General features: G+C 45.7%; 1 protein-coding gene across 4 annotated transcripts in view; it reads left to right on the forward strand.

The window, feature by feature from the left end:
- The window catches only part of ASAP1 (ArfGAP with SH3 domain, ankyrin repeat and PH domain 1), a 339,237-nt gene that overhangs the window by 276,004 nt on the left and 36,730 nt on the right, over window positions 1–26,503 (forward strand). For all 4 annotated transcript variants that reach the window (XM_061438581.1, XM_061438583.1, XM_061438584.1 and 1 more), the window contains 9 exons: window positions 2,859–2,959; window positions 3,914–3,983; window positions 13,236–13,323; window positions 15,400–15,448; window positions 18,566–18,729; window positions 20,297–20,430; window positions 22,436–22,527; window positions 25,757–25,943; window positions 26,180–26,265. In XM_061438581.1, coding sequence (XP_061294565.1) covers window positions 2,859–2,959; window positions 3,914–3,983; window positions 13,236–13,323; window positions 15,400–15,448; window positions 18,566–18,729; window positions 20,297–20,430; window positions 22,436–22,527; window positions 25,757–25,943; window positions 26,180–26,265 — 971 coding nt within the window. The remainder of the gene's footprint in view (window positions 1–2,858; window positions 2,960–3,913; window positions 3,984–13,235; window positions 13,324–15,399; window positions 15,449–18,565; window positions 18,730–20,296; window positions 20,431–22,435; window positions 22,528–25,756; window positions 25,944–26,179; window positions 26,266–26,503) is intronic.

Genomic DNA, 26,503 nt, shown 5'->3' on the forward strand with positions numbered 1-26,503 from the left:
TTTCTCGAAAGATAGAATCCTCTCTTTAGGATTCTAAAAAATTCTAAACAGGATTCAGAATCCTGGTTATCTGGAGTGCTATGCTGAACCATCATTTCTCAATATCATAATCATTTGTGTGACTTTCTTAGGTCATAAAACTCAGTAGTTAGTTTAGGATTGTTGATGCTACTTCTGACTCATCACTTCCTTCCTGCTTGGTTTAATGAAACAGACTTCTGAGGTCAAAGCCTAGGCTTCAGCCACTTTATTCACCTTTAAAACCATGTTTGTCTGATACAAAGCAAAGAATACTCAATCTGCTTGTTATTCAGAATTTAATTTAGGCTAGTAGAAATATATGTAAGGAATGTCTTAGTAGTCAGTTTACAGAATACAATAGTTTTCATCAATTATCACCATCTGAATCCTTATTTTTTTTAAAAAAGTACTTTTACTTTTTTAAACTTGGACCTTTATCTTAAATGTTAGCAGGCTAATTAAGGTGAAAGAGGAATAGTTTTTAAAGCATTCAGACAGACTAGGAATTATGTGAGCAGATAAAGGAAGTTCATTGAAAAGGGGTCCAAGGAAGATAGTTATTCTTTTAATAAGAATCTATATCAAGGAGATGTTAGAGTTTGTTTTTAATGTTGTGGGGAGGTGTAGATGTGGCAAAGATACCTGTTAAGTAATGTTCCGTAGTTACGTGATTTCCCTGGGATTTCACTGGGTTAAGGCAGGAATTCTGTGGGTTTCATTTATCCCAGCCTGTGAATTTTGTCTCAGTAGCTCAAGTCTCTACCATCTGATCTGATCTTCTGTCCTCGTATTTCTTGACTGGTATTGTGGACACACTGCTGCCTCCTTGAAAAAAAACCCCAGGTGTCCCCCTCGTTGCATTGGGGGTGTCCCCACCGTTGCATTGGGGTGTCCCTGGAGGCACTGGAGGAGGCAGACTCTTGCCTGTTTGGTATGAGGTTCGGCCCCTTGGTCACAGCTCCTGAGTCCAAGGCTGTAGACCCTGGTTGAAAGTAAACCTGGAGGGGAATTTTTCAACATTCCTAGGCTCCACCCTTCCCCAGATGATTAAAACTGTCCAATGATACATTTCAGCTGGAGGGAATCTGGCCAGTTAAAGAAATGACTCAGATTAAGAAAACAAGCAAGGACTTCCCTGGTGGTCCAGTGGTTAAGACTCTGAGCTCCCAATGGAGGGGGCATAGGTTCGATCCCTGGTTGGGGAACTAAACTCCACAAGCTGCATGTCCAATAAAAAAATAAAATAAACAAACCAAGCAGAGTTTGTAACCTCTTTAGTCTAAGCCCAGTAAAGCGTGCAGTCAGCTCTCAGTTACCCACACTAGAGAGCAGGACAGCGGGGGCCAAGGGTGAGCATCCAATTCCAGGACAGGCTGTATCCCAGCCAGCGTCATCAGCACGTTTGCGGCACCTGGATTTTAGGGAGCATCTGGGGCATGCTTTTGAACAGTGAACTCATGGTGTGTATGCAATAGCCCTACAGATTTCCCTGCAGCTGTTACTGACATTCACCAAGCACTCGCCAAGCACACGCTGTTGGTCCAGGGGATCTTGAAGGCCAGGGAGAGGCCGTGGGCGATCATCAGTAAATGTGCCTCAGCCTCCTGCTTCTTCTCCATCACATTTCAGGGCTTGCTTCTGAGCTGTTTATTGTTATTTTTATTAAATTCTCTTCACTTCACATAAATTGTAGGAAAACAAAGGGTCTTCCTACCACTTGCTGTTTTCTTTAGACTTTGTAAGTAAAGAACTGGGTTTTTTTACACATAAACATGTTGAGGTTTGTCAGCCCTTCAATCTTGGTGAAGCGTGTACTTCCTCTTCCATCCAGCTTTCTTTTCCCTCTGTTCTCAAGTGACCTGAAATGAAACTTGATGAAGATGTTTTATTATCCCGCCACGCAAAGTTTATCATGACTCTGAAGTGTGAGAGATACCCGATGTTAATTACCTTTGCAGTGATGTTGTCTCTCTGTGTTGTGAAAACTGCTTAGCCTATAAACAATAAGACTATCAATGAAATTAACTGTATTTTCAAATGTTCTGCCTTTTTTTCCCTCTTGCTTTTGCCCTTCCTGATCGAAGTCTAGGAGAGTAAGTCAATGCTTTTTGTCAGACCGTACTGTCTGTGTCTAACGCCCCGTGTCCCCATCTACCATTCAGCGTTGTGGGTTCTTTTCTTACCTTTCCACAGTGCAGTCTTTAGAAACGAGGGGGACGCACTCGTGGATGTTAAACCGAGCTTGTCTGCATCTGTGTTGTCCTGTCACTATGTCATACGCTTTTCCCTGCCACCGAGTCATCCTTTTAAATGCAAAGCGTGGGTATAGGTGTATTCTTACAGAGGACTCGTTAGTTGCAAAACAAGAGTTTTATTGCAGTTCTTCGTCCCTCGCTGAGAAGGGGTGCTTTTTGTTGGGGATGTTTTAGCAGAAAAGGTGAAGGAGGGGCAGCGTGCCCAGAGGAGGAACTCTCGGGGTGTATGAGCTTTGCTGGGTGCCCACCTCGCTTCCCCTAGCCCTCTCTGCACTCGCCTCTGCTGCCAGCGTAGACTGGTTTGAGTCCTAGAACAGCTTGCCGCTGCAGTGTCTCTGAGGTAGAGCTGGCTTCCGGACTAGAAATAGGAGACCCGGACCCCAGCCCTCAGCTCAGGCTTGTCTGGCAATTGCTCACCTGCCCAGTTTCCTCCGCTAGTATATGATCAAGGACCTGGCAGCTCTCAAAAGTCCACAATTCTCTTAGCTCCATACCAACAGACCAAGGCTCCGTGGCAGACTAGAGTCAAGGAGTGGAGAATTGTCTCCAGCATGAGTCTAATCCATGACGTCTCCTCTCTAGGATTCCCAGAGCCGGCAGGGAGGCTACAGCATGCACCAGCTGCAGGGCAACAAGGAATACGGCAGCGAGAAGAAGGGCTACCTGCTGAAGAAGAGTGACGGGTACGTCCACAGCCAGCCCGGGGTCCCCTGTGTGCTCAGCATCCTCCCAGGGGCTAGTAACCTAGGGACCTGCCCCCGCCTCTCAGGCAGGGAGACGCACTTACAGTCTCCCGTGCACCAGCTTCGAACGATGCTTCCCTCAGGCAAGTCTGAGAGTTAACCTGCTGTCTTTAGAAGTAGTGTTAACTGGTCTATGTCCACAGATGGCACCTGTGACTTGTAATGTGTGGTTTGAGGAAGGCAGGGACTGTCCCCGTGAGTTCAGCAGATACCTTCTGGGAGTCCTACATGCCAGGCCCTGTTGTGGACACTGGGGATATAGCTCTGAACCAAAGAAAGTCCTTATCGTTACAGAGCTTACATGCTCACCAGGGAGACAGACAATAAAGAAGGAAATACGTTTATACATATATGTATAGAAAATGTAGAATGCTGTTTTATAGGTCTGAAATTTTAACTATTCTAGATGATACCCAAAGTATCTTAAAACAGCTTGCTTTTTCAACCAACAGTATGCTTCAGAAATCTGCGTAGGTCCGCACATATTGTAGTTGTGTTATTCTTTTTAAATGCCTGTAATCATTTATCCGTTCTCCTGCTATCAGATTTCTGTTGCCGTCTCCCGTTTTCACTATCAACAGCAGTGCTGTGGGCTTCCCTGGCGGCCAGTGGTTAAGACTCTGTGCTTCCACTGCAGGGGACACAGGTTCAGTCCCTGCTCAGGGAAGTTCCACATGCTGTGAGGTGCAGCCAGAGCGGGAAGAAACCAGTGCTCTGGTGCCTCCCTGTGTGCCTGCTAGTCTGCGTTCCCCTCCCCCTGGGGTAATAAACGGCAGCCCAGACCCTGGCTTGTGTGGGGTTTGGTGGGGGGTTTTTGTGATGATGGTCAAGCATGACACCGCACAGCTGCATGAAGCGGGTGCTGTATCAGGTCGTGATTGGCTCCATCCTCAGGATCCGGAAAGTGTGGCAGAGAAGGAAGTGCTCCGTCAAGAACGGGATCCTGACCATCTCCCACGCCACGGTAAGTGTATCTGCTCGTTCACCACCCTTGTGTCTGTGATGCCTTCTGGCCACGTGGCCCGGAAAGCAAGCGCATGTTGTAACCAGCCTGAAATTCTGCCCCCGTGTGTTTAACATGTGGGGTTCAGTCAGAGGGTTTAGGAGATTCCTTCATGAAGGAAGTCTGTCCTTCTTCGTCCTGCCTGGTTCTCCTGCTCCACCAGAACTTTGCCTTCTGCTCCCTCGAAACCGAATCGGGTGTTCCTTACTTTTTTCATCTCATCTCTGGGAAAATATTATTGGCTGTTCTGAAGTTTGAACACATCTAGATGCTACCCAAATTATCTCAACAGCTGGCTCTTTTTTCAGAAATCTGTGTAACTTCACACATATTTGGAAAACCTAAAGTTTTCTGAATGCCAGGTTCACCATTTGCCTGGAGAAAAGCAGTTAACTGCCAGAGGTGCTGGTGCTATTGAATGAGGCACCATGCTGTGTGTGGGCCACAGGTAATAGCAGTTGGTATTTGTGTTACCAACTAGTACCAAAGAGAAGTTGCTATTTGTGCCGCCACCTCCTTGGACATCCCTGTAGGTACTGAAATCTGTTGACAGGCAGCCTGCCCTGCTGCAAACATTGGAAAGAGTGAGTCTACCTCTCCTGCCCCCAGAGCAGCCCAGGGGAAGTGGGTCCTCTCCACCTAACCTCTGACCACCTCCCACTGGTTTATGTTAACCTGGTCCCTACTTTTCACGGGCTTCAGGCCACACTTTTTTTACTGCCAGTTACATCGCTTTGTAATCACATAACCTGCCCCCACAGAAAGATCTCTGTGGCCAGTTTTAGCTGGCTTCTCCAGACTTTGCAAACACCTCTGATTCCTTAGAAACAGGTTGAAAATCAGGGCCAGCAGTTTCCTGAGAAAACATGCGGAATTCAGTGACCTTTTGAAAAGTGGATAAAACAGCTTTTTTCGGTCAGGAAATACAGGGTCTTTGTTTGGGACCCCTTAATTAAGACAGGGGAATTCCTCATGCTGGAAAGGCCCAGTCACTTTGGCAGGTTCTTCTTACCAGGTTGACTTGGGAGAGGGTCAAGTATGTGTTTAGATTGGCGAGCCATGGCCTGTTGGCTTGACCACACACTCGCGTTCTGCTCCAGGGACCGTTCGTCTCTCCAGCTGACTGTTTTGGAAAAAATCCATTTTCTGTATACCTGCACACATCCCGAGATTTCTTCTACAATTTCACTGCTTCGCACATACCTGTTCAAAGACAATTTTTTTTTTAGTTTACTATTCAAAGTAATGCAGCACTTGGGGAATCAAATTCAGTGAAAACCTCTGAATCAGCTGTCACAGTAATATTGATCGTGTCTAGTATCTGTTCAGTGCAGCATGAGATGTTTTCATTTCAAAACGCTAATTCTGACAAATCTATGGCAAACGTTAGCATAAAGCTTAAGGATAAAACTGTTTATGTTAAGCCGCTAGACTATTATAAATAAATTTCTGTATCTTTGTATTGTTTGCTTTTACTTTAGTTTTTTAGCATAAGCATTGCATTATCAGTATATAATACAATAGAACAAGCTATCCAAGAAAGAAAATATAAGGATTATATGTGAAGTACCCCTTGACCATAATAATCCTGAGAAATTAATTTCAAAAGTATAAGAAGCTAGTGTCCTGTTCGCCTCTGAGTTCCCAGTGCCTGTGCTCTTTCTACTACATAATAGTCCTTTCCTCTGATGCCAGCTTTTGTTAAGATACTTTACTCCTCACTTGTCAACTGGGATGTTAACAGTACCTGCCTTTCAGTGTCAAGAGAGTTAGATGATTCATTTAAAGCTTTATAGAACCTGGACCACGGTAAGTGTCACTCAGTCGTGTCTGACTCTCTGCGATTCCATGGACTGTAGCCTGTCAGGCTATGTCTCTGGGATTCTCCAGGCAGGAATACTGGAATGGGTTGCCATTCCCTTCTTCAGGGGATCTTCCCAATCCTGGAATTGAACCCACATCTCCCACATTTCAGGCAGATTTATATTTACCATGTGAGTCACCAGGGAAGCCAAATGTCTGGTAAACTTAAATGATTACTCATCTTTGCTGGTGGTTAAGGCTCCAAGCTTCCAATGCAGGGTGCATGGGTTCCCTGGTCAGGGAACTAACATCCCACATGCCACGTGGTGTAACCAAAAAAAAAAAAAGTTTTAAAAAATCTGATTGGGGTGACGTCACCCATCACTGTGGGCCCAGACTGCCATGATTTGAGTCAAAATAACACTAAATTCCTCATAGTAGTGCCCAATTCATAGGTATATGTAAAGATTAAGTGAGTTCATTGATTCCAAGTAATTAGAACACAATGGGAGTTGGAAGTAGCCCTCAATAAATGTCAGCTATCATTATTGCTATTACGATCATCTTCTTCCCTCATGTGTTAACATCTCGTGTTTAATCTCACTTACTGGAATTCCTTTGTACTGCTGTTTCTTCCTGGAAGGACTTGATGAAGCTCATCTGAGGCACCTGTCCTCTCATAGGAATTTCATTTCTTCCTGTTAGAAGTGGACAACGCTTCTGGCACCTCCAGGCATCACACTAGAGCAAGAATTTGATTCTCTGTCCCTATCCTTGGGCTCTTTAGACCCACAGACATTTTCCAGGGAATCTTGTTCTCCATCTTGTCCAGAGCCCGGAAGATAACATTCAGCTTCAGGACTTCAACAGAGGCTCTGAAAGCCCGCTCACAACAGGTTGCTCCCCACCTTGCAGAGTGTTCAATAACCTGGTTTGTGTGATTGGCCTCTGTGGAGGCCAGCCTGGACCCTGCCCACTTCCACATCTTTGTCCCTGTTGTCACTGCAGGAAGAGACCATTTTCCTCTCCCCACGAGATCAGACGCAGCACTGTGAATTATAAAAGGGCAAATCCTGGAGCTGATTAGACCTGGGCTCCAACTCCTGAAGGACTAATGCTGAAGCTGAAACTCCAGTACTTTGGCCACCTCATTCGAAGAGTTGACTCACTGGAAAAGACTCTAATGCTGGGAGGGACTGGGGGCAGGAGAAGGGGACGACAGAGGGTGAGATGGCTGGATGGCATCACTGACTCGATGGACGTGAGTCTGAGTGAACTCCGGGAGTTGGTGATGGACAGGGAGGCCTGGCGTGCTGCGATTCATGGGGTCGCAAAGAGTCCGACACGACTGAGCGACTGAACTGAACTGAACCAACTCCTGAAACAAGCTGTAGGACCTTGGATAAGTTACTCAAGGCTTTAGAGCCTCTGTTTTCTCTGATGTCAAATTTGTATAATTCGCTTATTAAGATATCTTATTCCCTTCTAACTTCCCAAGTGACTCAGTGGTAAAGAATCCACCTGCAAATGCAGGAGATAAGGTTTAGGTGCTCAATAAATGAAAACCGCTACCTTGCCCCCCAAAAAACCAAAATACTTTGCAAAAGCCAGAAGTTTTAATGTACTAAATTTTTGGAGTTAAGATCTCTCTTCAGTGGTAGGTGTTCAGTGCATGCCTAGCTTCTTATCCAGGATTTGTGTGGTTGTTGATGGTGTACCAAACATATGTGTCCCTCTAAGGCATGGTAGGTGTCTAAATAAATATTGAACAAAAATTGAAATGAGTGTAAAGATCTAAACAGCTGTGTTAGCAAGCATTCGCCTAGGAAATGAAGAGAGCTCTATTATTTTATTTTTACCTCTTTCTACCCAGCAGCCTGAGCCTGGCTGGGTCAGCCTTATTTTCCAACTAATTAATACTTGTTCACTTGTTTGTGCAGCGAGCAATCCAGCTGAATGATGGGGGGAAATAATTTCATTTCTGGATACTAATTCCAGTAGCAGTTGTTTTCTGCTAACAGAAATACGCCTGCGCTAACAACTTCACACTTCCAGCAAAAACTCTTCACCGCAGTGCATGCCGAGCTGTGATGGACAAATGTGTGGTGTTTGTTTTCTTTCAGGAGATGCAGATTCATTCTGTTTCTGCACACATTTGTGATGACTTTCCTAGCTGAAGGGCATCTTCTGTTTAGAGTGGCAGAGCGTTTATGTCAGAGGGGTGATGTCTTCATCACTTCTGTGCAGGGAACGTGTCAAGAGCTTACCGAGTGGAAACATGTTCAGAATCCTGCGAGCAGCTTTGCCACGTGTGTGTGTGTGCACATATGCAAAAATGAACACTTATGTGAATAATGTTAACTGGAAAAAGCAGTTTGCAAAACAATATATACAGATGGAACCAACCCATGTTTTTCTAAAAACAGACTTTTCACACACACGCATATCTTGTTAAACTCAGGTATTAGCCATGAGTGTCCCTGGGTGTAAGTAGGGTTAACAAGTAATGTTCAGTTTCTGCTTTGTACTATCTCTGTCTCCCAGTGTTTCTTCCAGAAATATGCGTTCTTTTAAGGAACAGTAAAAGCTGTAAAAGGACAAGCCTCAAAGTTTTTCAGGGAACAGAGCTGGAACAGTCTTCATTTTTGAAAGACATCGTAACGATGTTGGGGTGGGGGCACTTGGAGCTTTTTAAATTTGCTGTTCAGCAGAGCCTACAGGGGCGTAGACCCCCCCCTCCACCCATCGTTCAAATGCGGGGCCTGGGAGAGCCACCTGCTACATAGAGGGATCTTTGGGAATAATGAAAAGTCTCTTTTCAGCAGTAACTTGAGTCCCCAGCCATCAGCACCAAGACCATCACTTTGATTCAGGCCCTGTCATCGCTCTCCAGTCTTACTCTCTCGACTCCTCCCCCAGCCATCTCCCTAGATGTCGGTGGGCTGGTCGGTTCTGCCAGGGGGTCCCATCAGTGTAACTGCCGCGCTCCCGGGAACGTGCGCAAGTCCTCCGCTCCAGCCGCAGTGCCCTCCGTGTTAACTTCCTTATCACCTTTAGCCTTGTCCCTCTCACTCCCAGGGGCCTGCACCCGCGCCTCTCCCCCTCGGTCCTCGCCCAGGGACCAGGCCGCCCCTGGAACCTTGCAGAAGTCCCAGTGCCCTCCTGAGCTCAGGCTCTGGGCGCTGGGCATGTCCTCGGTCCTTGGTTGGGTCTGTTTCCCGTATCTGCTGGGTGGCACAGACCGCCTGCCCTTTGTATGTGCTTAGATGGGCTTGAGGCTTCTGCAGTATTTTGTCAAATGCATTAAGTGAAGAGGTGTTTCAAATAGGGTTCTAAAATTTCTCTTTGCATCAATTATAAAAGCTAAATGACCTGAGAAGATACCAGAATAGAAGTTCATATTTGGCGCCTTTGCTCTGTTTATTTCTAGTCCTTACTCTTCTCAGAGGAGGTGTTCTCGTGGACTGTGGCTTCGGGCTGCCGCCGGGGCAGGACTGGGGGGCACGTGGCTGGTTCCCTGGTGCTCCTTCCCGTGGAAGCGGAAGGGATGAACGCCAGGCTCTGTGCTGCTCGTTTACTAGGAGATTTTAGGGACGCCAGTTAAGCTCTCTGTGCCTGTTTCTTCACCTTAGTTAGTAAAAGAAACTAAAAATAGTCCCCTCGCAGGTGGGTACATGAGATAGGTACGCGTAAGGCTGAGAAATGCGTTCATTCATTTGGTAAATATTTATTGAGTGCCTGCTGCATGCCAGACATTTTAGTGAACAAATCAGAAAGATGTGTGCTCTTTGTGGGAAGAAAGACAAGCAGTAAAGGGGAGTGAGAAGAGCCCAGAAGGCAGTACAGTGGAGTGTGAAGGAGTAGGAAGTCCAGGGAGGGAGGTCAGGAAAGGACCACCCCTCCCTCCGGGGACTTGCTGGACTTGCTGGTGGGAGGAGCTGAAGGGAGTCGGCCCAGAGGTGTAGGGGGGAGGCCAGTGCTGCTCGCTGCCAGCAGGGGGAGCCGCAGGCCAAGTGGCAGGATCCGAAATCTGAAGGAGTCTGAAGGTGGCCCACGGGGGTCCTAACCCAGACTGGGGCTTTTATTCCAAGCGTGGTAGGAGTCATCAACGGTGAGGACTCAATAAATATACATTTCCTTTGTGTCCTTTCCGTTTTGGGCTTTTTTTGGGCTTTTTTTTTGCTTTCCTGTAACATAAACAGTATGAAAGCATTTCCTAAACTGTTCATCAACGTTGTAGCCCAGGGCAGGTCATTTAGTCTGTGATTTTAGTCTGCTGAACTGGCAGGAGAGATTATATCTTCCCTAATCAGTATAGCTGTCAGTTCAGTTCAGTCGCTCAGTCGTGTCCGACTCTTTGCGATCCCATGAATCGCAGCACGCCAGGCATCCCTGTCCATCACCAACTCCCGGAGTTTACCCAAACTCATGTCCATTGAGTTGGTGATGCCATCCAGCCATCTCATCCTCTGTCGTCCTTTACTCCTCCTGCCCCTAATCCCTCCCAGTATCAGGGTCTTTTCCAATGAGTCAACCCTTCGCATGAGGTGGCCAAAGTATTGAAGTTTCAGCTTTAGCATCAGTCCTTCCAAAGAACACCCAGGGCTGATCTCCTTTAGAATGGACTGGTTGGATCTCCTTGCAGTCCAAGGGACTCTCAAGAGTCTTCTCCAACACCACAGTTCAAAAGCATCAATTCTTCGGCGCTCAGCTTTCTTCACAGTCCAACTCTCACATCCATACATGACCACAGGAAAAACCATAGCCTTGACTAGACAGACCTTTGTTGGCAAAGTAATGTCTCTGCTTTTTAATATGTTGTCTAGGTTGGTTATAACTTTCCTTCCAACCTGTACATTAGTGCTAAAGGTCTAGAAAGGACTTTGAAATTTGAGGAAGTTACACAAACCTGGCGTTCCAGTGATGACTGTCATGATTCCAAGCCTTCTGGTCCCTTGGTCCGTAGACTCTGGTTCAGCGTCTCACTCCACTTCCTGGTGTTCCTGGGCTCGTGACTGGTCACGTCTCAAAAACTGTGTTCTCTGCTCTCCAGATTCGCCCTTGGAGTGGTAGGTCACTTGTCCCACTAGCATTTAGAGGAAGAACACTGCAGGCATGACCTGTCTGTCAAGTGAAGTTCATGTCGACATGGCAGTTGTCAGTTCAGCAGACTGGACAGGCTAACACGGGAATGAGGATCACGTGTCATCTTGTCTTTGAAGTTGTGGGTCAGTCATGGAATGACGTACACTGCACAAAGCCCTCGTCCTCAGAAGCTTCCAGATAACATACTTTGAGGTAGCCCATGCTTTGAAATGAAAGCATGGTGCTATTTAATTTTCCAGAATCAGTTGACACTTAACTGAGTATGTTTTCCTTTTTAAAAATTTTGTCTGTGTTGCTTGGTTGTGTCTGCTGGTGAGGTGGTTCATAAACAGTAGAGTCACGAAGATTTGGGAAGGAAAAAGAAATCCAGTTAACCCTCTGCCACATTCAAATATGAATGGTGTCTCAAAAATTCTTAATGTCTTTGAAGAGCTTTCTCTATTTAGGTTAAGAAACTTGCAACCCCTTATTACACATAATCATGTAAGCCTGGGAAGTTCTTCCTCGTGTCTGGCTCAGACCTTCTACAATTGGAGGGCCTTTCTCCTCCGTCTGTACAAATGGAAAACAGCTGCCCAACCTTCCCCAGTGACAACCCTTCACGTCCCGGCAGACGGTTAAGTCACGCCCCAGCCTCTTTGCTCCAACCAAATGATGCCTTTAAACCCGCTTCAAAGTCCCCATTTTCCACTCCTTTAATCATCCCTTGATCTTCCCTAAGCTTTTCTGTATCCTCCTTCAGAATGTGGCTGCCACATTGGAACGTGGTAGTCTGCAGTCTCACCATTAACTGGGCTCACTATCTTTTCAGCCTGTCAGATGTCTTTGTCATTCATACGGGAAATCCAGCAATTTTACCAACACGCAAAAGGATGAGGACTAGCAATTCCTTTTACGGTGGACCCAGCCAAAGTTTGTGGTTGTAGCTGCCGGTTTTGGAGACTTGAGGCCTTTAGCAACCCAAACCCCAGATCTGTTCTAAGAAAAATTTGCAGACCCACAACCTCCTTGCCTCCCTATTCTGGGTTTGGCAGTCAGTCTGTAGTACAGGGCACTGTTTCTTCTTAGGCAAAACCGCCCTGTACAGGACTTGACTTCTGGTTTCTATGCCTAAGTCACATGTGCCCACAAAGAACATGAAATCCCTGGATTGTCTTCTCACTTCCTACCCACAGAGAGCTTGCTTTGGAACGGATAAACTCAGGACATAGGGTATCTAATATCCTTTCTGTGTCTGATATCCTTGAAACCACAGAGGAAGATCTCAGAAGTTGTTGAAACGGAAATTAAGTGTCTGGTAGCCATTATTGAGAATGAGAGGCACAGTATGCATCTGAAGTATTCTTGATCATAATACGCCACTGAGGGGCCCCCTTTCTACTTCCTCTCCCTCTTTTCCCTAAAGACTCAAGTTGGTTGGGTGGTCATGCTCCTGGCGTGGAGGTTGTCAGCATGATGACCTTCAGCTGGGGTGGGCTTGCAGACCTGACTTTTGCAGGCTTCTACTGAAGCACAGCCAGGCCCGGGCACTCAGGCCCTTCACCCCTTGGTCTGCTCCTTCCAGAAACTGGCATTCATCATTGACCAGAGTGTGACCACGGACAGATGCGGGCAGGAGGGCTGGAAGGAGCTCTGAGCAGAGTGATCATGTGGCAAGACTCTTTTAAGGCAAAGCCTACATTAGCATGACTGTCTAGACGCTCCAGAGTCTGTGTGAATTATTAATATATGCGTGACCAAGAGACTGGCCGGGAAGTGATAGGAAATCTTCATTATATTTTCCTCCAGATTTTGGGGTTGGTTAAGCAAAGTCTCATGGGTGGTAACTGTCCTTGTACTTTTGGGGAGAAGTAAAATGAATTTTGTGTGGCAACTAAAATTTGTGGCTACCTGGGACATGGGATTTGCAGTGACTGGTGACTGGGGTCATTGTGAGTGGATAAAGAAACTACACTCAGCTGTGTTTCACAGTAAGTGATTCAAGTGTCAACTCTGCGCTCGTGTACGTGCAGATTCCAGAAAGTCACAGTTCCTTGGGTTATACCCACTGGTCATTGAAAGAGAGATGAATTATCTTGGTTCCATCCTCATTAACCACTGGGACACTTACGCACAGTTAAAAGCCATTGAGTAGGCCGCCTAACTTTTTTTTTTCCTTCTTGTTTAATGAGATTAAGTGTTCCAGTAGGGTGAATTAGACCTTATCGAAGGTATGATGAACTCCTGACCTGGCCCACGGGCACGGGGCCAGCGGGGGTGGCGGGCTGTGTTGCGTTTAACTTCTCTGTTTTCTGTCATGTCCAGTCCAACAGACAGCCAGCCAAGCTGAACCTTCTCACTTGCCAGGTGAAGCCGAATGCCGAGGACAAGAAGTCTTTTGACCTGATATCACGTGAGTCCTTTTTCTCCCGGGTCAGTTACTGTGGATCCTGCCACCTGCCCGTTCCCGTTCTTTGGGTCGGAAGTCATGTGTTTCCCAAGCAGGGCTCCTTGAGAGGAGGTGTATGCTGGGCACACTGCTCTGGGAGGAGCCTGGGTCTCTCTACACAGAACTCACCTGGGGTAGGAAGGCATAAGCGACCTGCAGTGGAGGAGAATCTAGATATGTCCAGTAAACCAGGCCAGTTCTTGACCATGAGCTTTATCCCCTGGGAGGGATTTCCCTGAGCACGTTCCCCTTGTTCTCCTATGTGTGCTGAATCGGTCTTTAATGTGATGCCCAGACATAGGTCTCTCTTAAAAAGTCGCGGGATGACTCTGATGGAAGCGCAGACGGGAGACTTCCCTGGTGGTCCAGTGGTTAAGACTTTGCACTTCCAAATCACGGGGTGCAGGTTCATTTCCTAGTCGGGGAACTAAGATCCCACATGCTATGCAATGTGGTCAAAAAATAAAATTTCAGTTAAAAAATAAGAAAACAGAAGCACGGACATGGACTTGACAGTGAGGCGTGCTGCTATGTCTGCCCAGCTCCAGAGTTTTACCCCTGCAGAATCTCTCTGAAAGGAGAAGTCATTTCCCTGCTGCCAAGAACTGCCTTCTGACGTCCTAAATCAATGACCCTGTGCTCTGTCCTCCATGGGTCGGAACATGCTTTTGGCCCATCCACCCCCTCAACTGATAGCCTGTGTCCTCATAGTCTTTGGAGGGAAAGGAGATTGTTTTCCTCTAGGCTGGCTCCCTGTGCTTTCATGGGTGCCCCTGGTACTTTAGTACTTTGGCCACCTGATGCAAAGAGCTGATGCTGGGAAAGGCCGAGGGCAGGAGAAGGGGGCAACAGAGGATGCGATGGTTGGATGACATCACCGACTCAATGGACATGAGTTTGCGTAAACTCCGGGAAATAATGACGGACAGGGAAGCCTGGCGTGCTGCAGTCCACAGGGTAGCAAAGAGTCAGACACAACTGAGTGACTCTAGCCACAATATGTGCTGGGTGCTTTATGTCCATGATGGGTAATCCTCTGAAAAACCTTGTCATTTTCCTGTTTCACAGAAGAAAAAACTGAGACTCAGGAAGGTCCAGCGACTTAACATAAAGCCTCAGTAGTAAAGCTGGGGTTCACCCGGGGCGCTTGGGTTCCAGCACCTGTGTGGTGTACTTGGGCACACGCACCGCCTCTTTCGCAGGAGGTGGGGGCGCCTAGCCTGGAGCAGTCACTGAGTGAGTGACTGCCTAGAAAGTGAAGCGGATAAGACAGTGGTAGTTGGACCTCAGTATATGGAAGCATCCGAGTAAATCCCATATTCTAAGGAAGAGTTTCCTTCATGCACACCTGCCCACACTGCCCAGGTCCAGCTGCCCCCTCCTTACGTGGGTCACACCTTGGAGGATGACCCTCCAGCAGGGCTTGAACCCTCCCTTCCTGAAGCCTGATTTAACCAGAGAGCAACCTCGGGCAGGACTTGTCTGAACATCAGGGCTGCCCTGTGAGTTATGAATTCTTACAAAAAGAAATTCTTTAAAAAGAAAAACCAGTGAAAGGCAAATTGGAAAAGGAAAGTGAAATACTAATACTATGGCAGCTAGCACTCTCCGATTTTTTAAGATCTACTTGAGGGACTTCCCCAGAAGTCCAGTGGTTAAGACTCCAGACTTCCAATGCAGGGGGCGCGGGTTTGATCCCAGGTAGGGGAACTAAGATCCCACATGCCGGGTGGCGTGGTGAAAAAGAACAAATTATCTGCGTGACCAGGTGGGACCCATCCCCCTTCCCACTTGTTTTTCAAAAGCAATGCTTAGGCATTGGGTGGTGTTTGCAGTTACCTTCTGTATTCCTGTTTCTCTTCAGAAAAGCAGTATTGACAGAGTGAATCGTGTAACTGCTGAAACAAAAAGGTGCAAAAAGAATACCAGAATCCTGCTTTCAGTGTGTTCTCCTCAGGAACTTTTAAAATCTGTATTAATACCTGAAGCATGCTGCTTTCTAAGATTTTGCTTTTTTTTTTCTCTTTTTTTGTATTTCAGATAACAGGACCTATCACTTTCAGGCCGAAGATGAGCAGGATTATGTAGCGTAAGTAGTTTTGAAATCACAGCACAAGACCTTAAACTGAAAAAAGCACCTTTATCTCTTCTGTATAGTATACTTAAAAGTGTTCTTTTTATTACTAAGAACCAGTCCTGGTGGGTTTCCCCTGCTTAGCTGTCAGCCCTGGGCTTTCCCATGGGTCTCTTCTTTTAGTCTGGGGTGCTCAGTCAACTCAGGTGTCCCCTTCAAGGTTCTGCTCAAGCCTCACTGCCCGAGAGGTTTTGCTCCCTCCCCGCAGGCCTCTTCACACCCCTCTGGGTCCCCTGGCTCAGTCTCAGCCCTCTGGAGACCTGGAGCTCCTGAGGACAAGGACTGCGCCTTCTGCATTTCTAATCCCACCATCTGCACTTGGAGGGCTTTACTCAGCGCTGGAGTAATTCATGTTTGGGGGAGTGGCTCCATTTGGGATTCTCTCTGGGTTCCAGTAGTTGTGGTGGCAGACTTGATTTTGATGGAGGAGATTCTGGCATCCTTCAAGTCACACATTTTTCTCCAAGTTACACAGAGGAAGTTCCACTGCCTCACTGAGCTGTTGTCTCATGTGAAAGCATCCAGTGAACTGAGCAGAGAAATCCTTTATCGGCCCACCAAGGAAGGAGGCAGGTCCAGCTGAAGAGCAGCTGAATGTTTGAGGTCAGGCAGACTTGATTTCTAGTCCACAGTCTGCCTGTTAGTGGCTTTTGGATCTTGGTAAGGTCATCCCACCCCGGCTTTCTTGTCCCTGAGAGGGTTACAGGCCTCGCTTGCAGAATTTTGAGACTTGAGATGAAATGTGTGGTGGTGGTGGTGGTTTGGTCGCTGAGTTGTGTCCGACTCATTGCGACCCCATGAACTGTAGCCCACTAGGCTCCTCTGTCCATGGGATTTCCCAGGCAAGATTACCAGAGTGGGTTGCCGTTTCCTAAATCCTCATACAGTGCCAATTTTTTTTTTTTTTACTCCTATAAACTCAAAGTGGCTTTTAAAGTATTAAAACACAATTATGCACTATTTTACTTTTTAATAATTTTTTATGTGCCGGTTACTTTAAAACAATTTTAAAGGTTTTTGAAGAATTTTCAGAAATAGTTGCTTTGATTCTCAACCCTTTTGAAATGAAGCTATTCTGCCACATTTGCTTTATTCTTCCAGAAAATGAATTGTCCTTTAAATGTATATTTTTGGATCATCATGACAAACTTTTTTATTTATTTAATTTGTCATGAGTTCTCAAGTAAAGAGGCAAATGTGGCATAACAGGAGGAACTCTGAAAAAAGGGGGTCAGCAGAGCTGTTTTCTCATCCCAGTCTGACGTCAGTCCCACTATAGGGCTCTGGGCAAGTCACTGAATCTCTCTAGGCCTCTGTCTCTTTAAAGCATTGTAAACCCTAACTCAGAGGCTTATTGGAGGATTATATTTCAAAAATTGTAAGTACTTGGCACATAGTAGATACTGGTAATATCGGATAGCCAAAATACCAAAATGCCTAAGGAAAGCAGTATAGAGACTCCAGCATTATCAATACTACTGCTAATAAAATGCACAGGGACCTGCCCTATGGAACCCAGATCCTTACATTGTTTTTAACAGAATAATTTCTAGTTTCTAACTTGAGACTACATGATAGAAAAAGTATTTTTTAACTTACAAGGTAGTAATTGCCTACCCCGTCCCTGGACTGTTGGTTTTGTCTGAACAGTTGGGTTTTCTGCATCACAGAGGAAAAGCTGAGCTACACAATCCTGTTTCTCAGGACATGGTGAGGTGATAACCACCTAGAGTCAAAGCTGTGACACCTACACCAGGCGCTGTGGTTTTTAACTCTCACTGCTGGCTCTGTCACTCCTTCCAAACCTCTTGTAGACAGACTTTGCTTCAAGTGCACACATCCTTCAAGACACAGTTCTGGATCACTGTGTTCTTTATTGAGAGTGGTATTAATTTGGCTTTTTTCCCCCTCTCATTCCTGAAAGAAATATAACTCCTTACAGATTTGGACAATTACTGAAAAGTACAGAGTGAAGGCATTCCATCTGGTTCTTTTTCCTACAGAAAAATCACTCAAGAGACATCCAGTATTCACATTTTGGTGAATTTTTTTTCTAGCCTTTTCCCCACAAAATATACAATTCACGAATACATTTAAATTTGAGGTTATATAACTTTTTCCTGTTTATTTCACAAAGCATTATATTGCGAGCATTTCCCCAGTGTCATCCAAAAATTAGTTGGAAACTTAAATTTTAGTATTTGAGTAACTAGTCCACTTTGTGGTTATTTCATACTCTGCTAATCAACCCTGTTGTTGTGTATTTAGGCTGTTTTATGCATAGACTGGTAGTGAAGAGTTATTTTGTTGGGTCCATATTATGGTCATGCTGTATGTATATTTTAATAGCTTGCACTTTTCATTTCATATAACAAACATCAGCATGTTTCTATGTCAGTGTACCTTTTTTGTAAGCATGAATTTTCATGGAAAATGAAATATTCCTTCATTTTCACTTTTAAGTGCCCCTGCTCATATGGACTTCCAAAAACAATGCCTTTTGCTAAGCCCTCTTTCCTGCCTCCTGTTCCTTTCTCACCTGTGCTTTCTCATCCTTTCACTGGGTTGAGCCCATGCTGAGTCCTCTTCCTCCCTTTATTCTGGCTGCATGTAAATACAGGTATCATGGGTTTCCCAGGTGGTATTAGTGGTGAAGAATCTGCCTGCCAACACAGGAGGTACAAGAGATGCGTCTTCAATCCCTGGGTCAGGAAGATCCCCTGGAGAAGGAAGTGGCAACACACAGTATTCGTGCCTGGAAAATCCCATGGACAGAGGAGCCTGGCAGGCTACAGTCCATGGGGTCGCAGAGAGCCGGACATGACTGAGCACACAGCACGTGTGTTCACACAAGCCTCTGGTCACTGATGTTCACCATCTCATCTCACCTTGCACGCTTTTCTCCTGTCTGTTGTTTTCCAATCTCTGACTCTTTCTTCCAGGTTTAATTTCTTTCATTTTCCCTCCTGTTACTGCTTGAGTTCTAGATGAAGATCCGAGTTGTTTGCAGGGGAAGGAGAACGCAGCGGCCAGCCAGGCACTCACGTCTCCTTCCTCCTGTTCTGGCGGCAGGTGGATCTCGGTGCTGACGAACAGCAAAGAGGAGGCCCTCACCATGGCCTTCCGGGGGGAACAGAGTGCTGGGGAGAGCAGCCTGGAGGAGCTGACGAAGGCCATCATCGAGGACGTGCAGCGGCTCCCGGGCAACGACGTCTGCTGCGACTGCGGCTCGGCAGGTATTCTGGCTAGGGCTGTAAGTGAGCGCGTCGTTCGCACGCCCAGCACATACTCCCAACCTGAATGGTTCCCACCTCCGAGTGCGGTCACCCGTGCTGTCCACTCCATCTGGGACATACCCCCCAGCACCGCCTTGTTCTCCCTAAACAGCACCTGCCAAAATGCCCCCTGTCCTGGAAGGTCCAGTTAGATCAGCATTATGGACGTGGAGTCCGTCACCCTGGGTTCGAATCACCAGCCCACTCCTCACAGTCTGGACCACCTCATGCCCGGTCCCCAGCTAGTCTCATCTTCAGTTTCGTCGTCTGAAAAGTAGGATGACGAACGAAGTTCAGCTGCCGCGAGGAAGCAGTGGAATGGTGTCTCCAAAACTGGCTGGCACACGGTGCCTCTCTGTCCTTCCTTTCTGTTCTGTAAAACTTCCCCAACCTCTGTATCACACGGGTGTTCTCAGATGGCATCTGTGTTGTTTCCATACTGACACTGTGTGCGTGCTTAGTCGCTCAGTCGTGTCCCACTCCGCGACCCTATGAACTATAGCCCACCAGGCTCCTTGTCCATGGGATTCTCCAAGGAAGAATACTGGAGTGGGTTGCCATGCCCTCCTCCAGGGGATCTTCTTGACCCAGAGATCAAACTCACATCTCTTAGGTCTCCTGCATTGGTAGGTGGGTTCTTTAACACTAGCACCACCTGGAAAGCATATTAACATTAGCTAACATGTATCCAGTGCTTATATTATAGTAAGGATTGTGCCAGTTGTTTTGCTGGTCTTTTCTTACTCAGTCCTCACAGAAGGTCTCCGGGTAGGATAACTGATCTTATCCCCATTTCACAGATGACAAATCTGAGGGACTGGAGAACTTGAGTGACTCAACCTGAGGTCACACATCTGGTAGGGCTCAGAACATCCGCCTGCAAACCCGTTCTTAAGCATTATGGCCGACTTTTTAAATCGTTTATTAGTTCAAATGGACTCTTCTATACAACAGGCCATAAGCCCCTCAGAGGCAAGCCTCGGATTTTCTACTTTTGTGCACGTGTGTGACGCTGCCTCACACAGTGTCAGGATGGCAGAGGAGCAGTAAATAGAAGCTTGCCGCAGACAGAGAACCCTCAAGATTTGGGTAACAGAAGTATTCGTTCCGTTGTTCTAGGGCACTTGGGGGCTGTAGAAGCTGTCTTACACCAAGAGGTGCTTGCGAAGAAGCCATACCCAGGATAACAGGTCAAGGCGAGTTAACCAAGTGTGCGGGTTAACGATGGCCGCAGAACCCAGTCCCTTGTGAGCTGTACTGAGAAGTCCTTTATCAGGGTGTTTCATAGGCCTCACATTTTCACAAAAACCAGGCACTGAATTTTGTTTTCAGCTCAGTATTGAAGAGTTATTTTTCAAATTTGTCTTAAAGAAAATTTGCTCTCTGACAAGCTGTTAGTTTTAAAAATAGCTGCTACCTTCCATCTAAATCTTTCCCTTATATATTTTAAAAATTTTACTACTGTTGGAGCTTCCTCTGTAATTGGCACTCTAAATTAGATATCATGTCTTCAAAATCCTCTCCACAGAACCCACCTGGCTGTCCACCAACTTGGGTATCTTGACCTGTATAGAATGTTCTGGCATCCATAGAGAAATGGGGGTTCATATTTCTCGCATCCAGTCTTTGGAACTAGACAAATTAGGAACTTCTGAACTCTTGGTAAGTAGCGACCTGTCATGAATACATTTAATATATTGCATTGGGTGTTTTGGTTTCTGCTGAGTACAAAGAATTTAATTCTGAGTTCAGTGAGTTTGCATAGATATTTAAAATGTAAATTTTGAGGTATGTAACACTGTTTCTGTTTCCTGAAGAACTGGCAAATCATGCATTTCTATAATTAGCTTGCAAAAATTAGCTCTTTGCTTCTGGGATAGCCTGTTTCAAAGTTGCTTTTTTTTTTTTCTTTTAGAATTAGTATTTATATGATTCACTGTCATAACAGTAAAGGGAGTTAGATGTCAGACTCACGTGTTCACTTTATCTAGTGGCTTACATTATTAAAAATAATGGCTAAAGAGTTTTCTGTTTTTTTCTGTTTGTAAAAGTGCATATGAATTAGGAATGGCCTATTAGCCACTGTCATAAACCAACCACTCCTTAACCCATAACTTCTTCAGGTGGAGGGAAAAAATTGTGTGCAGTTGTGGTGCTTAGCTTTATGGTACAGAAAGGACACCCTCATCAAGTCCAAATTAAATTGGTCCCACAGTTCACCAAATAATAGGGGGAAAAGGCCCATTCAGAGTCTCCTATAATGCCTTATGGTCATCAGCACCATCTTGCCTATTTGGAACCTGGTGCCTATGAGAGAATCTTTAGAGGGTTTGAAGTGAAACAGGGCTTCTTCTCAGACAGGAAAGACTCTTGAGCAGAACCTGAGGGAGCCTGGGGCCCGGAAAACCTGAAGTCTAAGCATTCATTAAGCAACAATGGTCTGTCTTGTGTTGCATGAGCCCCTTGATTTAGAAAATATGGTTCTTATACACGGCTCCCTATTCACTTCAGCATTGTAGAGAAGAGACTCAGACGTAATGCCTGCAGCATCCTTTAATGTGAAAGTGGTGCCAGTCCCTCTCCTTGACTTGGGTGAATGAAACCCAGTTTGACAACTCAAAATAGGAAGAGTCCAAATCCTAGACACTTAAATACAGTAAACCCCAGAGACCTGATTGCCTGGATGTTTCTTCACATCTATCCCCAGGTTATCCGAGTGACCAAATGACCAAATTTGTCCTGAAGAACACATTTTCTTGGAAGCGTCGTGAAAAGTTAAAGTGTTAGTTGCTCAGTCGTGTCCGCCTCTTTGTGATACCATGGACTTTAGCCCACCAGACTCCTCTGTCCATGGAGGTTCTCCAGGCAAGAATACTGGAGTGGTAGCCATTCCCGTCTCCAGGGGATCTTCCTGACCCAGGGATCAAACCTGGGTATCTTGCATTGCAGGCAGATTCTTTACCCTCTGAGCCACCAGGGAAGCCCAAGAGACTGATCACATGAATGTTTCTTCGCATTGATCCCTAAATTGTCTGAATGACCAAAAGCCCTTCAGGAAAAATTTTCTTGGAATGTTCTTGAACCTAGAAGCAAAATTTTTCCTGAGGCCTCTTCATTAATTACCTGTAGCATCTTAATTTGTACCCCAAATATAAAGGAATCTTACACTCTTCTCTGGCTAATAAGAGTAAATCTGCTTTCTCTAAAAATGAGTCATGATGGTAATTGAAAAGTTTTTGCTTTAGGCAATAGCATTTAACCTCCTTCATATGAGATTCAAATATGGAACCTGCTGTTTAATCTCAGACTGTGTGTGTGTGTGTGTGTGTGTGTGTCTCTGTGTCTGTGTGTGGGACCACATCGTATTCTAGTTAAACATTTATCACATTGTGTTTGTGAAAATCATTAGTTTTCTTATCCATGGTTCCACCAGTCCATTATCTCCCATGAGAGGGAACACTCTATATTCCAGAACTGCACTCAGAAGTTCACTATCTGGCACGTAGTATATGCCCAGTAAATTATCTCTTGACCAGGTGGATGAATGGTCTGTATTCTGAATCAATTGAGGGAAAATACTATATTCAGAAATCTCCAAAGCAAGTAATAGTAAACTCCTAAACTAGTAGTAATGCGTTTACTCTGCTGCGTTTTGTTTATGTTACAGCTGGCCAAGAATGTAGGAAACAATAGTTTTAATGATATTATGGAAGCAAATTTACCCAGTCCCTCACCAAAACCCACCCCTTCAAGTGATATGTAAGTATTTCTAATATACTGAATTCTTTACTGTTCTATAGTTGTTCTTCTACCCTTCCCCAAACTTCTTCGTGGCTATGGCATTCTTCCCCACCAGAGGAAAACTCATTATGAGGAAAAAACAGAGCACAGTACTTCTGAAATTGTTGTTCAGTGGCTTCAATCGTGTCCGACTCTTTGTGACCCCATGGACTGTAGCCCGCCAGGCTCCTTTGTCCCTGGGATTCTCCAGGCAAGAATACTGGAGTGGGTTGCCATTTCCTCCTCCAGGGGAATCTTCGCAATCCAGGATTGAACCCAGGTCTCCTGCATTGGCAGGCGGGTTCTTCACCACTGAGCCACCTGGGAAGCCCATTTCTGGAATGCACCAACTATTTTTGCCATCACCTTTCCCTAAGTAATTGTAGCTGCTCTGTGGAGGATAAATCTTCATAAGGACAGTTAATGCTTAATCATCACATATTGTGGTAAATAAGAGACAAACTAAAGCAATGCGAGATTCCTATCAGATTGGCAACAATCCAGGTGCTTAACAGCCCGCTCATCCAGACTGTGGGAAAACAGGCATCTCTGCTCTTGTGTTGTTGGTGGGAGTACAAACGGAACACCAGCCACAAGAGGCAAATTAGACATGTTTATCATAATTATAGATTTATTTACCCTGACTCAGCACCTGCCCTTCTGGGAGGTTGTTCCCGTTCTGTATTAGAGAAAGATTAGGAACAAAGCAGATGTCTACCTAAGAATCCCTTGGACTGCAGGAAGATCAAATCAGTCCATCCTAAAGGAAATCAGCCCTGAATATTCATTGGAAGGACTGACGCTGAAGCCGGAGCTCCAATACTGTGGCCACCTGATGGGAAGAGCTGACTCACTGGAAAAGACCCTGATGCTGGGAAGACTGAGGGCAGGAGAACGGGGCAACAGAGAATGAGATGGTTGGATGGCATCACCGACGCAATGGTCATGAGTTTGAGTAAGCTCCAGGAAATAGTGAAGGACAGGGAAGCCTGGTGTGCTGCAGTCCGTGGGGTCGCAAACAGCCGGATATGACTGAACAACACACAGGCATAGTCTGTAGTGTGGCCACACAGCGGAACACCTTATAAATGTAAAAAGGAATACAGGAGCCTCTCCTGCCCTGGTCGGGGATCATCTCCAGAATGACTGTCAAGTGAAACCATCGGTACAGAGCAGCCTTCAGAGCATGCTGCCTTTGGAGCAGGGAGGGGTAAGGGCATGGGAGGAAGTGCATATAGGCACACCTTAAACCCCAACCCAGAATCCCTCTCCAAACTCAGGAACCGAACTGGGGGCACATCTCCTGATTAATCCCTCAGTTTTGAACTCTCGCTATTCTGTCTGGACTCCAAATTGATTTGGACAATGAAGGACGCACATAAACATATACATTTATTTTCACTTGGGTCTGCTTAAAGAAACACTGGCAAATACCCAGGAAACTAATAAAAGTCCTTCCTCTGGGGTGGGCGTGGACACGAGACCCCCTGAGTCATGAGACCCCCTAACTCATTATTGAGTCATGTGACTCTTGAAACCTATTCAAAAGGCTTTACGTTGACTTTAAACTTTAAAATTCTAAATCCTGTGGATAAATAGGAGAAAAGAGGTTTAATTCCCACTCAAGGGATCAGAGACACAGACACCATCCTCAATGTTTTGCCAGCCCTTCCCGGGTGGTTGGTTATTCAGGCACCAAATTTGCAAAGCACTAAAGTTACCGTGGTGCACATTCGATGAACGTGCTTTTTCAGTCTGAAATTATGAAATGCAATCTTCCAGAAGGCCTTTTGGCAGTTGTCTTTTCTTTGAATTCAACAAACGCATACTGTATGTTTAGTCTGCGCCTCGTATTATGTTAGATGCTGGGGATCTGGAAAAGCACAAAACTAGGTATAAATCCTGTCCTTGGGACACCTGGGTACTAACCAGACAATTAAACAATAGCTTGTTTACTCATAGTTGTGGTTTAAGTGTCAGAGAAGAGAAGTCAAGGATGCTGGGGACATGTATAATACCCTAAGCTAATCTGAGGGGCGTGTGGTTTAACCGACCGTCATCCTACCACAAAAACTGCTTGCATGTCTTTTTTCCACACTAATGAGCTCCAATTGCACTGAGAAACAGGGCTTTCAGAAGCTAGTTTGATTACAAGACAACCACAACCAAATACAGTCTGGGATTACTTCACGAATGTGGTAACAGTAAATGCTCAGCTTGTACATGGCCCAGTCTTGCTCACACCAGCATTTTTTAAGTGTTTACATGACCCAAACCTTGAAGGTGTTACTTTAGGATAAATTTTGTAAGAGCATGGATTTTTGTTTCCTACTGCTCACATGAGAGGCAGCATTGGCCCTGCCTTCCCCTTCTGAGAGCTCGTGGTTCTCTGAATCTCTCATGTAGACTCAGGAGCCAGACTCCATGAATTAGAGCCCTCTTGGAAAGTGGAAAGCACCTATTAGGTACTGTATGTTCTTTAATTCAAAATACACTGGTGAATTACTATCCTCATTTTCAGATGAAATAAACAAAAACTGAAGATTAAGTAGTTTGACCAAAGTTACGTAGCTGATATGCTGTAGGACTAAGATTGGAACTCCAGATCCATTCTTTGTGTTTTACTTTATGGGCTCATGTAATAGGGAAACTCAAAGGGTGAGTTCAGGCACGTCTGTATCCAGGATGTCAGACAGCATCACCTGGACCCTAGCTCACTCTCCTGACTCTTGTCTGACCTTTCCTCTGAGCCAATGTCAACATCACCCTTTCCCCAAAGGTGGCCATTTGGGCACTTAGGTCATAGACTCACTCCTGCAGCTAGGGAGGCAGGCTCAGAACCATTTGAACTGAAGCAGAGGAGGGATAGGTCCGATGAGAAGGAGAAATGCTGCGCCAGGCCCACCTAGGCTCTGGGCATGTTGTCCACAGCAGGAAGGACCACCATCTGTCCCCCTGGAACTCCGCACTTGGCCTGTGGGAGGGGCTTCAGTGACAGCCACGCGGAGCTTCAGTTTCCTATCAGTTTCTTCATTCTGTCTCTGCCGCAGTCAACTTCATTTAAACCTAGTCAGCTGGAATGTTGAAGAGAAGTGTGTCTTAACTAAAATAACTCTTCGCAGAACTGTTTGTCAGAAAAAATTTAAATCTTTTCTTAGCTCTTGAAAAATAAAAAAATCTCAGTTCATTTTGTTTTGGTCTATTTTAGGACCGTACGGAAGGAATATATCACTGCAAAGTATGTAGATCATAGGTTTTCACGGAAGACCTGTTCATCTTCATCAGCTAAACTGAATGAATTGCTTGAGGCCATCAAATCCAGGGATTTACTTGCACTAATTCAAGTCTATGCAGAGGGGGTGGAGCTAATGGAACCGCTGCTGGAACCCGGACAGGTAACAGCCTCCCCAAAATCAGGATGAGGAGGGATGTGGAAAGCCAGTTTAAAAGAGGACGTCATAACAACACAGAGTGAGGTGACACATTAAGTGACCATGTTTAAATCAGGACAATTTGAGACTGAAAGGGGCTGCTGTTAATAACTACTTTTGGGCAACTGGACATAAACGAAGCCTGTCTAGGCAAACCAGGACATCTCATCACCCTATTTATATTTGTTCTTTCCCTTTAGGAGCTTGGGGAGACAGCCCTTCATCTTGCAGTCCGAACCGCAGACCAGACATCTCTCCATTTGGTGGACTTCCTTGTACAAAACTGGTACAGTTTTAGTTTTCTCTGAATGTGCATTGTGAGTTGACATAAACAGCCCTCTTGGTGGCCTGGATCAGGACTCGGCAATTTTTTTCTGTAAAGAGCCAGATACTCTTATAGGCTTTGCAGGCCATGAGGTATCTGTCACAGCCATTCAGTGTTGCCATCATAGTGTGAAAACTGCCATGATCAGTATGTAAACAAGTGAGCATGGCCATGTTCTAATAAAACTTTATTTACAAAA

Source organism: Bos javanicus, chromosome 14 (assembly GCF_032452875.1).
Source record: "Bos javanicus breed banteng chromosome 14, ARS-OSU_banteng_1.0, whole genome shotgun sequence".
Lineage (NCBI taxonomy): Eukaryota > Metazoa > Chordata > Mammalia > Artiodactyla > Bovidae > Bos > Bos javanicus.